The sequence below is a fragment of the Lactuca serriola genome, chromosome 4, assembly GCF_051521515.1.
Source record: "Lactuca serriola cultivar US96UC23 chromosome 4, Lser_US96UC23_V15, whole genome shotgun sequence".
In the NCBI taxonomy this organism is placed as follows: domain Eukaryota; kingdom Viridiplantae; phylum Streptophyta; class Magnoliopsida; order Asterales; family Asteraceae; genus Lactuca; species Lactuca serriola.
This window is the reverse complement of record NC_136411.1, coordinates 174,617,898-174,631,772: the sequence shown is the minus strand read 5'-3', so window position 1 is coordinate 174,631,772 and position 13,875 is coordinate 174,617,898. Positions and strand designations below refer to the sequence as shown.

General features: G+C 34.4%; 2 protein-coding genes across 2 annotated transcripts; one reads left to right on the top strand and one right to left on the bottom strand.

Moving 5' to 3' along the window:
* Positions 1–212: 212 nt before the first annotated feature.
* Positions 213–770, top strand: LOC145099016 (uncharacterized). Its single transcript, XM_079036603.1, has one exon. The coding sequence runs from the start codon at positions 213–215 to the stop codon at positions 768–770; it is 558 nt and encodes a 185-aa protein (XP_078892729.1).
* Positions 771–9,987: 9,217 nt separating this feature from the next.
* Positions 9,988–11,368, bottom strand: LOC145102952 (clavaminate synthase-like protein At3g21360). The gene is made up of 3 exons (XM_079040475.1): positions 10,922–11,368; positions 10,535–10,788; positions 9,988–10,460 (listed from the first exon to the last, which is right to left on the bottom strand). The coding sequence occupies exons 1-3, from the start codon at positions 11,351–11,353 to the stop codon at positions 10,100–10,102; spliced, it is 1,047 nt and encodes a 348-aa protein (XP_078896601.1). The 5' UTR covers positions 11,354–11,368; the 3' UTR covers positions 9,988–10,099.
* Between the last annotated feature and the right edge of the window lie 2,507 nt (positions 11,369–13,875).

Here is a 13,875-nt window from a genome sequence, read left to right as displayed (position 1 = left end):
TAAAACTCAGAGGGTGGTTACAGGATACTGAGGTGGTGGTCATGATCGATCTAGGGGTAACCCACAATTTCTTATCTCTGACCCTCATTAACAAATTGCAAATTCCAGTCATGGCCACATCGGGGTTTGGAGTAATCCTTGGCACCAGGGAGTCGGTAGCAGGACGAGGCATATGCCAAGGGGTGTTAATTCACATTTAAGTGCTGGAGATTATGGAAGAATTCTTGCCATTAACATTGGGTAACTCTGATGTTATACTAGGAGTGCAATGGTTAGAGAAGCTTGGGGCAGTTACCACAAATTGGAAGACTCAGGTAATGAAATTTGTGGTCAACGGGCAAGGAATTACCTTACAAGGGGATCCTTCACTGGAACACACTAAGGTGTCCCTGAAGACGATGATACACAATATTAACTCCATGGGCGGAGGGTTGTTGGTGCAGTTTAACCAGGTGGAGTCTCAAGAACCATCCGTGTTGTCACCTGAAACCCCAGAATTCCTAAACGATGTCATCAAGCGGTTTGCAACGGTTTTTGAATGGAAGGGTGGCCTTCCCCCTCATAGAGATCAGCAACACTCCATCATTCTCAAGGATGGAACAGAACCAATTTTGGTAAGACCTTACCGATACTCACATGATCAAAAGGCGGAGATTGAGAGATTGTTAGTGGAGATGTTGAAGTCGGAGGTTATTCGACCCTCTTGTAGTCCTTTTGCCAGACCAATCGTATTAGTTAAGAAAAAAATGGGTCGTGGAGATTCTACGTAGATTATCGAAGCTTGAACAAGGTGACGGTAAAGGACAAATTTCCGATACCGGTCATTGATGAGCTTTTAGACGAGTTGCATGGGTCCAAAAATTTTTCGAAATTGGATCTTAAATCCGGCTACCATCAAATTAGAATGAAGGAAGCAGATATCCCAAAAACAACGTTTCGTACACACGAAGGGCACTACGAATTTCTCATCATGCCCTTTGGGCTCACGAACTCCCCTGCCACGTTTCAGTTGGTGATGAATGACGTGTTCAAACCATATCTAAGAAGATTTGTATTAGTCTTCTTTGACGATATATTGGTGTACATCCCTGATGAGCACCATCACGTGGAACACTTAAGTTTAGTGTTAGAGTTACTCCACAAGCATCAGCTCTACGCAAACCCAGGTAAGTGTGAACTGGGGAAGCTACAGGTAGCATATCTTGGGCATGTGATCTCCTCACGTGGGGTGGCGATTGACAATGACAAGGTCAACGCCATCGAACGATGGCCAATTCCTACGAATTTACGGGATCTAAGAGGATTTTGGGGCTAACGGGTTACTACAGAAAATTCATTTCAGGATACGCTAAGATTGCGGCCCCTCTCACTGATCAACTGAAGAAGGATAATTTTGGGTGGTCAATGGAGGCAACACGGTCATTTCAGGCTTTGAAGGAAGCATCTTAGTGATGCCTAATTTCACAAAACCATTTGTGGTGGAAACGGACGCATCCAGAGCAGGGATAGGGGCAGTTCTCACACAAGACAACCATCCAGTCGCTTTTTATAGCCAAGTTTTGGGGGTAAGGAACCAGATAAAATCCATCTATGAAAAGGAATTAATGGGAATAGTTTTAGCTGTAAAAAATGGCTTAAATATTTGATGGGTCGACACTTCATCATTCATACCGATCAAAGGAGCCTCAAGTATTTGATGGAACAACGCGAAGTTGGTCCTGAACACCAAAAGTGGATGTACAAATTACTTGGATTCGATTTTGAGATTCACTACAAACCGGGAGCAACGAATAAAGTGGCAGATGCCTTATCTCGCGAATTCATGGCTAGCCGGGAGTTGAGCAACATTACTTCATCTTAGTCATTACCCCTGGAATAGCTGCAGAAAGAGATTGAGAACGACACTTTCATCCAACAAGTAAAGCAGGACATTCTCAAGGAAGGGAAGACTCATGTGGGATACACGGTGATCAACAACAGACTTTTGTACAAGGGAAGGCTGGTTATCCCTCACAACTCTTCCTTGATTCCACTCCTTCTTAAGGAATTCCATGACTCCACCTTAGGAGGGCATTCTGTGGAATTCAAGACGTATCAAAGGTTGGCGGAGGAGTGTTTTTGGTAGGAATGCGCAAGGCAGTCCAGAGACATGTGCAAGAGTGTATCGAATGCGCAACACAGAAAGCAGCCACGACACATCCAGTCGGGTTGCTTCAACCCCTGCCAATTCCGAATAAAATTTGGGACGAATTATCCATGGATTTCATTGGAGGGTTGCCTAAGTCGCAAGGGTTGGACACCATTTTAGTGGTGGTTGACCGGTTGACAAAATATGCTCATTTTGTGGCGCTCAAACATCCCTTCACGACGGTATCTATTGCTGCAATATTTGTTAAGGAAGTGGTGCGTTTACACGAGTTTCCCTCATCTATCGTCTCGGACAGAGATAAGGTTTTCATGAGTATGTTTTGGCGGGAACTTTTTAGGCTCCAAGGGACAAGGTGGCTAAGAAGCACAGTATACCACCCGCAAACGAATGGCCAGACTGAGATTGTGAACAAGGCGGTCGAGATGTACCTTCGCTGCTTTATCCAAGGAAAACCCAAAACCTGGTCCCGATGGCTACCTTGGGTTGAATTTTGGTATAACACCTCATTCCATACAACCATCAAGTGCACTCCGCTCAAGGCACTTTACGGAAGGGAACCCCTCGTCTCAACAGAATACAACAGGGCCAAACAGGGGTGTCCAGTGTGGAAGAACAATTGCTGGAAAGGGACGCAATCTTGGATGAACTTAAGGGATAGTTGTTACGGGCTCATCAGAAGATGAAGATGAATGCAGACAAGTGAAGAAGAGAAATCAAGTTTAGTGAAGGAGATTGGGTGTACTTGAAGCTCCAACCCTATAAGCAAAAGTTTGTTGTGCAACGACCCTTCCAGAAATTAGCTGCTCGTTACTATGGCCCTTTCCAGATCATCCATAAGATAGGAGAAGTGGCAAATAAATTACAGCTACCCGAGACTGCTAAGATTCACCCGATATTTCACGTGTCTCAATTAAAGAAAGCCATTGGGGAGCAAACAACTCATCCCACCCTGCTGGCTCAACTCACAGAAGAATTGGAACTGAAGATGGAACCCGAGAGGATTTTGGGAGTGAGGAATGCAAACTCTAGGGAAGGTCAAAGGATGGAAGTGTTGGTGAAGTGGAAAGAGGCACCATAGTTTGACTCCACCCGGGAAGCCTTTGAGAACATACAAAATTTGGTACCCAAATTTTGACCTTGAGGACAAGGTCAATTCTTGGGGGCGGGGTAATGTCATGAACCCACCTCTACAATTTACGTACCACAGAAGAAGGAATAAGTCAAATCCACTAACGGTCGGGACCACACCAGACAACAAGGACACTACACATCCTGGTGGGGACCAACGGCCAATCGGGAATTAATCTCAGAGGATCTTCTGTGGGTATTTAAGTTAGTGGAGTGGTCAGTAGAGGCAATGAGAATTTTTGTGTAAATTGTCATTCTGGAGATAGTTAGCGTCTCGAAGGCTAACAGTTGATTGTTCTTTTCATTTTTAATCAAGAAATCATTTGAGTCTTGTTCATTTTTGTGTTTGTGATAGTTATTGTGAGTGAATCCATAACATATAACCTTTTTTTATAACCGCCCTACTCTTAAAGCATATTACATTTTAGACATTTTGAGTATTATATAAAGCATTTTAGATATTTTTTGAAATTTAAGAGGTACCAAACCTACTACATCATGTACAATCAATTTATGCTTACCATTCAATACACATATTACATTTGTATATTTAGTAGGTTGAAAATCTTAATTGGTATCAAATCTATAATCATTATATCGTGGTGTTTGTGTATTTAGTAGGTTGAAAATCTTAAATACGGGTGAGATACGTTCCGGTGGTTTTCTTCACACCATAGGATTTTCCGGAGAGGTAATGATAAAAAAAATTGAAAAATACATTGTTTAAAACTAAAAGTAAAATGCTATAATAAACAAATAAATAGATAAACATCTGCGTTAAATTTATAAATTAAAATGGTTTCGGGACTACAAAAAATAACTTAAAATAGATTAAAAAAAAAAACGAATTGAATTTACAACCCAGCAAACCGGTCAAAGTTGTGAAACAAGTTAAGATGTTACGGTAATTAGAAGTTAACATTATGAATGAGTGGTTAATTGCAATTTACAAAGAAGTGACATATAAATGGATTTTTCAATGTTTGAGGATTGTAAAAACGAAAAAATTATAAATATTGTAACTTGGTTATACTTAAAGGTTTTTATGGTTTGATATGATAGCCGCAATGAAACTATTCACCGAAATAAATTAATCACTGTCCGAACATTATTTGTCGACGCTGCTTTGCGCGGGCACACGTCTAGTATATATATCAACCCATAAAATGTTTAGAATCTATACCTTGATTTGTAGGGTTCCTTTGCTGTACTAGATGTGATAAGAACAAATCATTGTTATCGGCAACCACATGAACGATGAAAACAATGTTTCTTGTGTTATTCCTTGTTCTTGTTCGTCGATCAGAGGGAACGCAAGGCACCACAAATTAGGAAGAAAGGAAAGATTAGTTAGAGTTTTCAGTATGCATAAATCCATAAGAGCTTCTCCAACCACATAACATAAAAATAGTGATTGTTTAATTTTAACATCAAAATGGTGATTCAACTCCAATCGACATCTATAATGGTATTTTTTAGAGGCCTCTATATTTGGCCTTCATATATTGGTGTTAAAGGGAAGCCAACACAAAAATGGTGTTAAATTTGAAGGTTGGTTAGGAGATTTTTGGCTTCCAAAATACAAAAATGATGATAAATAGAGGATGGTTGGAGTTGCTCTAACATGCATTCTTGTAAACCTAAACTTTTGGATGGAATGGAGCTTAGGAAATCCTTTCAAACTCATCCATTTAAATAATCCAAATATATTTAATCAGTTGGTGTTAATTAATTAAATGGCTATTAAATAAATATTTTACTAGTTTATAACCCATGGTAACCATTGTTATAAAATTAATTAAACTTTTATAATAAAATTTTATAATTATTAATCAATTATTTTAAATAAGTCATTTTAAATAAATTATTTATTAAAAGATATATCAAAACTTTAAAGTTACTATAACTTCAAATTTAACATATATTTAGAAAATGTAAATTTGAATTTTGAAATGAATCTACTCTTAATAAAAACCTCTTCTAAAAAGCCACATGTCCATCTTTTAGAGCAGCCTTCTGTCACGTGGCATTCTCTCAAGCAATTCTGTTTATTTTTCCCGCCCAATTCATATCAAATCTGTAGCCAGCTGTTATGTTCTCCACTCGGTCTTTATCCGTTTCCTAATTTTTCTCAAATCACCAATACAATCACAATAAATTAGGAAATCCCTTTCGTGTATCTCTCCTAATTTACAGTTCTTATTTGTGTAGATAGTGTGTCGCCTGCAATTCTAATTGTTATGTTTTCCATCTCCCTTACATTATCATTGTGCTTCCTATGCGGCAGTTTGCGTATGTGTTAAGATTTGTAGAAAGGGCAAATTAATGGACTATGAATACACACCTCCATATCTTATTCATTCTCTTCTCCGTGAGACAGTTGATATGGTTCATGTTTTTCTAAGGTTTATTAACAACTACGTTATGATCTCATAATCGATCCTCCATCCACAATTAACAGAAGATAGTCAAAATCAGCAATCGGCATGGACAAATGACATGGAAATATGCAATGACCCACACTCTGCGTGCCCCTTTGATGTAGCAGTAATGACCCGCCTCCATGCTCGTCTCTTTGAGCAGGCAACAACTTTGGGTGATTGCAAAATTAGGGTTTGTGTCTTTGATGTGTAAAGGAGGTACATATTAAATTATTATTCGTATTTTTATGTAATTAGTTATAGGACCTTACAAAAAACGAGATATTCTGTTCACTAATGCCTTTTGTTTATTCCTAATCTCCTTTGATGATTTTGTGTATGAAGTGGTTAAAATCTGCATGGAGGTACGTACAGTCCATTGGTTCACATACACATATATACATACACCAACACAGTACAACGGTAAGGATTTGAATTTAAATACATGGTTGATGAGTTTTGTTTTTCGATTAATTGACAAAGATTTTGTGTTAATTGGACAGATGGTTTTAATTGGTCTGGCGAAAAGCTTTTTTTTTCTGAAAGTGAAGAAAGCAAACCTTTTTTTACTGATGTAAGTAAACGAACCTCATCTTTTTACATCCCATGGTTTTACCTCCACGGTTTCTTCTATGAACAATCAAAATAATATTGCCCAAAGGTTGATAATCATCGTTTTATTCAACACTCTCTGGTCAGATGGGATTTTTTTTTTGAATTTTCTACTAAATGTTTCGGCATCCAAGTTGCATCTTCTGTTTTGTTAATGTCATTTGAGATAAATGGATAAAGTTGTTTTTTTTAAAGGGGAGATGTAGTGTACCATTAAGAAATTGGGAGACAGCAACATAAACTAGACCTATTGAAAACAGGGTGAAGCTGCAAAATGAGCTTTTTTTCCCTTTTATCTAATGAATTACAAGTAATATGCTTGTATTTTTAGTCTTTAGTTATGGTTGAACAGTGAAGTTGTGCTAAAAATTGGTTTAACTTTATGGACATAGTAAATCTTCTTTTATCAAAGCAATTGTGATACTAACACAGAAAGGAAATGGAACTATCATTATGGTCATTTTCTAAATCATTAATTAATCACTCTTTTAGACACATTTTTTGTTGAGAGTTTGGTAATTGGGTAATTAATTATTCCTAAATGGTTATTAAAGTGAAAATAAGTTTTGCTTTTTTACTTAATCTTTTGTTCATATTGATACTGGAATGATATGTCTATGTGTTTGGTTCCAAAATGGAATTTAATTTATTTTTCTACAGTTATTATTTGATTTGTACAATATATCATCCTACTATCATCTCTTTTGCCATGTGTCTTCTTGAAAACGCATCCTGGGTTGTTTTTTCCCAGTAATATGCATAAACTAGCAATGTATTTTTCCATTTTCCTCTTATTATGGCAATGTACTTTCATTTCATTATTACAACAATGTACTTTGAAGCTTATTTTGTTAGAGCTTAGTACTTTATCAAATATTGCTTCATTTAATGGTATTAAGACCTACCATCGTATTGTGTGTGGAGTGGAATATAACAAGACTTGAAAATTTATGTGTTTCTTTTAATGCTATATGTCTTGCATTTTTTACTACATAAAGTTCTGACGTGCATAATTCTCTTTTTTCACATGTATTTGTTGTCCTTTAAAGAGGAACCATTCATGAAACTAATTTTACAAAAACTCAAAGGTAGATGCTATATTAGAAAATAGTTAAATTCAAAACTCGATGTAACCTATGTTCAGATATTAACTCCATCAAAAGTTAATTCTCACAAAATAACAATGTATTTTCATTTTTATGTCAAATATTGCAATATACTTTAATTTTTTTTATTTCCATTTATGCATTACTTTTTTACAAAGGATATTTTAGACCTCTGTTTGATTAATTATTTTCATACAAGGATCATTTATGTATAGTATTATTTAGTTAAATATTATTCTTTATGCATATCTCTTACAAAATTTTAAGCTCTATCCTATATTAATTAAGCCTTTATTTTTTTCTTTTTCATATATTAATTTATTGTCTAAGAATGATTTTAGAGACTTAAAATTTAACTATAAAATTTTAACATCACCATATAAGTGGTATTTATGGATAGCTATTATATAAACCTCTTATCCATTCCCTATTTTAATAAATGTATAGTTTTAATCTCCTTGTGCCAAGTGTCACTCTAATACAAGTCTTAATAATATTATGTCATGTAGATATATTAGACAACTCATTTCAAAATTCAAATTTACATTTCTAATTATATATTAAATTTGAAGTTATAATAACTTTAAAATTTTGATGTAGACCTTAATTAATAATTTATTTAAAATTATTTATTTAAAAAATTGATTAATAATCATAAATTTTTATTATGAAAATTTAATTAGTTTTATAACCGTGGTTCCCACAGGTTATAAACTAGTTGCCTAATATATGTAAATGACACATGACATATAATATTAATGAGAAGTTGTATTAGAATGACACTTGGCAAAAAGAGATTAAAACTATTCATTTATTAGAATACTAGTTTATAACCCGTGGGAACCACAGTTACAAAATTAATTAAACTTTCGAAGTAAAAACTCAAAACTATTAATTAATAATTTTAAATAACTTGTTAAATAAAAGATATTTTTTTAGTTATATATAAAATTATAATCGTTGATTCATATAAATACGTAAAATATATCATCTTAGAATTTGTATAAATTTTATTTTATTATAATTGGTATAAATTTTATTTTATTTTAATTCTAATTTTAATTCTAATATTATTAATTTAATGTAATTAAAATGTGATTTAAATTTTGAAATTTGAAATTTGAAATGGAGAATTAATAGATTGACAAGTGTCATGATATTAATTACAAGTGTCAATAGATTGACAAGTGTCAATAGATTGACAAGTGTCATGATAATAATTACAATGTGTAACATGGTGACACATGGCAAAAGAGCTACTCTTTTATTAGAATAAAGATGAATTTAATTAATAAATAAACCATTATGTTTATTATTTATTTTTGTCTTTATATTTTATGTATGCTTATTAGTTATATTCCACCCACCATGTTCCTTATCAAACCAACCCTACCACGGAGAGATTATGGTTGTCAAATTTGTTAAATTCATCAAATTTGAGTCGAAGTTGCCCCTATGACACAGTCAAACCAACACAAGCGACATCCGTCGGATTTTGCCAGAACAAAGTTAAACACATTCATCGTCCAAGAAAAATGTGGTTTTGATTTTGTATGGAAAAAAGCTTTAACGAAAAACCTTAACCCTCACACCTTTTTTCTAAGATCATAACATAAACAAAGAGGATGTTTGACTAAGCTTATGAAAAATCATAAACACTTTTTAGTTTATAGCTTATAGCTTATAAACTGATAAACTACGGTGTCTTACTTATGAATTTTGACTTATTACCGGTATGACACCGGTATAAATTATTTCTATCGAAACACCCATTTTAACTTATACCATTGTAGAACCGGTAATAAGTTAAAAATAACTTAAATAAGTTTAGCAAAATGTTGATGAAATGTTTCATTAATTGTATTTAAGTGTAATGGGTTGACTTGTTAACCAAAATCAATCTTGATAATTATTAAACAAGTAAGGAATGTACGGAGTGCATACTTGTTTAAGTTTATTCAAGATTCAAATTAGACTGTCATTTAAGGAATTTGCCCCTGAACGAAAGAGGGTCTGGGGCAGCACCCCTGAGAGCGAGAGTCCTTGGCTGTGGTCGAGCTAGTATATAATAAATGCATCAGAAATTCGAATTCCTGAAATTTTACTTGATTTTTAGACTTCTTCTGCACTCTAATTAAAGCCCAGTTTTTTTTAATACTTTTTGACTGTTGGAAAACTGTTTTATAACAGTTTGAATAGTTTTATGATAAAGAAAATTGTCTTGTGACAATTTTCAAACAAGGATGTTTATAATAAGTTCTTGGTCTTCATTTTCTGGCACTCACGAATTTATAACATCTAATTCTCTGTTCTTGACGTTCTTGTTCTCTATTGGGCCGAGTCTTATCCAATCGAAGATTTAGAAGTACCATCCAACTACTTCGATTTATAGTTTTTAAACTAAAATAATGACTTTTCCAATAAAACCTTTGGTGATTGTGGGGCTAATAGGATAGTTATTCCCCATCTTATATATTAACCTTACTTTAACATCATTTGTAGCAGTTCAAACTGAAAGTCTGAAAACCATGGTTTGACTTGCAAAAACTGAAATATAATATACCCAAAGAAATTACAAATCAAACTCAACATATTTCATATAAGATTAAAACAAGGATGAAAAATTGCAAATGCAAATGCAGTTCCTTTTTCATAGGGAAACAAACCAGTATTCTATTCTCCCATCACGTACAAAGAGAAGCCAACACCCTTCGCGGTGGCTCAAATGGCCGCCGGGCATGAAGCACCGCCAAATTGTCCAGCAGCAAAACGTCACCTTTCTGCCATGGAACAGCAACGCTTTCCTCCTCCAGGATTTTCAGGCAGTCGTGTATGACATTTGCCGGCAACGGTGTTCCATCACCAAATGTCACAGCCTTCACCGGATCATTTCTTGCATCTTCCCAACCAGTATACGCCGCCACCATGCTATTGAACCAGATCTTGCGTTTTCTTGTTTCGTCAAATTTGATTGCTGGAATTGGTCCCATTACTGTTTTCAATCCATCGTTTGTCCATTCGAGCTTCATTCCGAGCTTCGCAGCCCTGAAATTGATAACGAAAATCAGCAAAAACTTTGGGGGAGAATAAGAATTCATGGTTAATCGGGATTTGCAAACCTTTCTGCAGCGATGGCTTTGTCTTTGGTTAAGAATGTGGAGACCCATCCTCGACCGATTGGGGATGAAGGATCATCATCTTCCCCTAGCACTCTTGTGTAGAGCAATCCGTGTTCTTCCAATCGATCAACAAACTCAGGGTATTTCTGTTTCATCTTATCGTAGATCACGTGGCTGAGTACTATAGGTGTTTCTCCCCCAATTTTTGGTTCCACTTCGCAAAAGAAGAACACCTTCAATGGAAACTTAGGAACCTGTTGCAGTTGAATTCATGTTTACATTGATTTTTAGGGCAGAGAATTCAATCGAGCACAAATAATCTATAAAACCTCGGGATTCAATCATCTAAATGCAATTCAATTTGATTGTTCGTCTAAAAGAACAAACCTGAGCCATTTCGTGATGGAAGGGAATCTTCTGATCAGGAGGAGACTCGTTCGAAGTGAAAACACGACCGACGACGTTGGTGCGAGGGGCAGCGCCACCCACATACGGAAGTTCGTCGTAACCGAAAGCTTCAACGACGTCGTTGAAGTCGGAAGCAGATGAAACGGAAGAGAAACCTCGGAACAGAATCGCACCGGTCTTGTGGAGCACAGATTCCAGCCATGGCTTCTGATCGCGGATGGCTTCCTTCAGATTACGATCACCAAACTTTGGACTAGGGATTAAAACAGTCGGGAAGACAATTCCGGCTTCATCTCCGGCGTTATATTTCTTCTGTTGAAGTAACTCCGATTCTACGAAGAGATTTTCCGGCATGGTTAGTTCCAGTAATCCCATTAAACTTTCAAGCTGATCCTTTAAAAGCACAGTCATACACACGTGTATATATATATACAAATACAAAGGGAGATTCCACTTTGACCATTTTTTCGTCCAGGTTCAAGCAAGGGTATTTAAAATTGTTACAACTCAATAACATCAAAAAAATCAATCTAAATCGACTATATTTGGTTAGGTTGTAGATTTTAGATTCAAGTGTTCAAGCAAAAGAATTTAATTTTCTTTATTGTAAGTTAATAATTGAATAAGAAAATTGATTATTGTAAATAATATTTACTTTAATAATTAGATTTTTTTTTAGTTATTAAAAATATGTATACATTGTACATTGATTAGAAAACAATGTTTTTTCTTTCTTTTTGTTGCTCGCCCTACTTTTTAGGTAAGATACAATAATTTTACAATAGAAAACTGTCAGTACGTAAAAAAGAATTAAGTTTATCCAGTTTCCGTCTTGAGCCAATCCAATAATTTTGATGATAAATTGATAATGTATTTAAATGTAAAGATAATTATTAAAATAGTGACGAGGTCTAAAAAATCCATGTTGTTGGACCAAAATCGCAAGGGGGGTTAAACTAGACCCACATATTAGCGATCCGATATGTAGTTTTGATCTTAAAACGGTCGGGTTTTTTTTTATTTATTTATTTATTTATTTATTTATTTTTTTCGATCAGTTGTAAGCAATCTGAATTGGTTTTATTCTGGTCTTGTTGTAGATGTGTTTGATATCACAATCATTTAGTTCGTTTTTGTTTTGTTTGGAGTTTGTTTTTTCGTTTTGATTTTTTTTTTGTTAGAATTCATAAAGAGTGTTGTAGGTATGATTTTGTTGATTTTATAAATAGCCTCAGTTAGGCTAGAGTTGGGTGACTTCATAAATGACGATTTGTTGCTCTTATAAAAGATTGAGTTAAGTTAAAATTGTTGGGTTAAAAGTAAAGTCCTTTTTGAATTAACCTCATAACCAAAAATAACTAATATGATATTAGGAGAGAGAGAGAGAGAATTTATTAGATTATATGAAAATGATTTGTTAATATGTTATCCGATTAATATATTAATTAGAAATATATAATTGATTTATAAATTTATTATGTGATTAATAAATTAATATGACATCAATAGTTAAATAATTGATTTGTTAATTTATATAGTTAATAAATTAATATGAAATCAATAAGAATTCATTAATTATTAATCGGAGTTAATCTATAATTAATTTGGGATTAACTAAAATAATAAAATGTTCAATGGTTAAATTGTAATTGTTAATAATTGAGCAATGAAAGAAAATTCTAGAACCCATATAGGGTTGGATGGTTTTTGCAAGGATTCTAGGAGTTCTAGAAGCCTTCTGATTGCATATAAGGAATGAATTTGAATTGAGATTAAATATATTATTTAATCAACTCAAATATGATTTTGTGTGCAAGTTACCTAAACTATAAATATGATCAATTGGGAGCCAAATTTCATGCACAACCTTCTTAAGAGACATATAAACGAAAATTCATTCTCTCCCTCTCTCTCTCTCTCTCTCTCTCTCTCTCTCTCTCTCTCTCTCTCTCTCTTCATTCTAGAGTTTCTAGGATTTTAGGTGTGAGCCATTAGAGACATCATACTTTTGGTGCTATCGTTCCAAGATCAACTACAAGGCATTGAAATGAATTGTTTACTTCAACAATTCAAAGGTATGTAAGCCTAACTTTGTATTTTCGATTACATTACGGTTCTTGTAGGTTTTGTTGTCCATTGTATGTTATGTTCAAGGTGTTATGACATAGATCCTTATAAGTTTCATGTACCCTTTAATGGTAATTGTTTTTCCGCATGTACATGTATTTATATAACCTATAAAATCCATTAAGAGTTGGGTGATTTCATAAATGGCCGAGTTCGGTTGGAGTTGGGTGGTTTCATAAATGTGAGTGTGAGCCTTTGGACCATTTTACTCTTCTAAATATACTAGAGAAAGGTGATGGTTGAATTCGTTTTATCACACTTAAAAGAAAAGATCTCTATAAGTCTATATATTGGTTGAAGTCTCGAACGATATTGTTATATTTCTTTTGGCAAACCCCCTCAATGGGTTGATACTTAACAAACTTTTGAGTTGAATGAAATGTCTTGTTGGTTATAGAAGGCGTATATCAAAATTTTTGGTGATTTGTTTACGATCAAAGTGAATTTTATGCTTGTACATCACACCACTCTTTCCTCTTCATAGTGTCTGATTATTGTCAACAACAATTAAATAAGCTTGCACCGAGTTGTACAAGAGTGCTATTTAAGCTAAACAAAGTTGTATCGATTGCATTTAGCAAATACTTTATTTTGTTGTCGAATTTGCATAGAATTTTTCCATTTTTATGTAGTACAATTTGCTTTGTTAACTTTCTCGGATGGTAATGATGGGTCAAAACTACACCCTTGTTTTTAAACGACATAACAAATAGTTCGTCTCCCAACTTTTTTCTATCCTTTAAAGTTTGATGCAATTGTAGAGTGGTTTATATAGTTTTCAAAAGAGAAATATATATTGGCGGTGA

Excerpts from the sequence above, each read along its gene's own strand:
- LOC145099016 (XM_079036603.1), top strand. The coding sequence starts at position 213 with ATGGAAGAATTCTTGCCATTAACATTGGGTAACTCTGATGTTATACTA.
- LOC145102952 (XM_079040475.1), bottom strand. The coding sequence starts at position 11,353 with ATGACTGTGCTTTTAAAGGATCAGCTTGAAAGTTTAATGGGATTACTG. Across the intron at positions 10,789-10,921 it reads TCCATCACGAAATGGCTCAG|GTTCCTAAGTTTCCATTGAA; the intron begins GTTTGTTCTTTT and ends CAACTGCAACAG. Across the intron at positions 10,461-10,534 it reads AAAGCCATCGCTGCAGAAAG|GGCTGCGAAGCTCGGAATGA; the intron begins GTTTGCAAATCC and ends TATCAATTTCAG.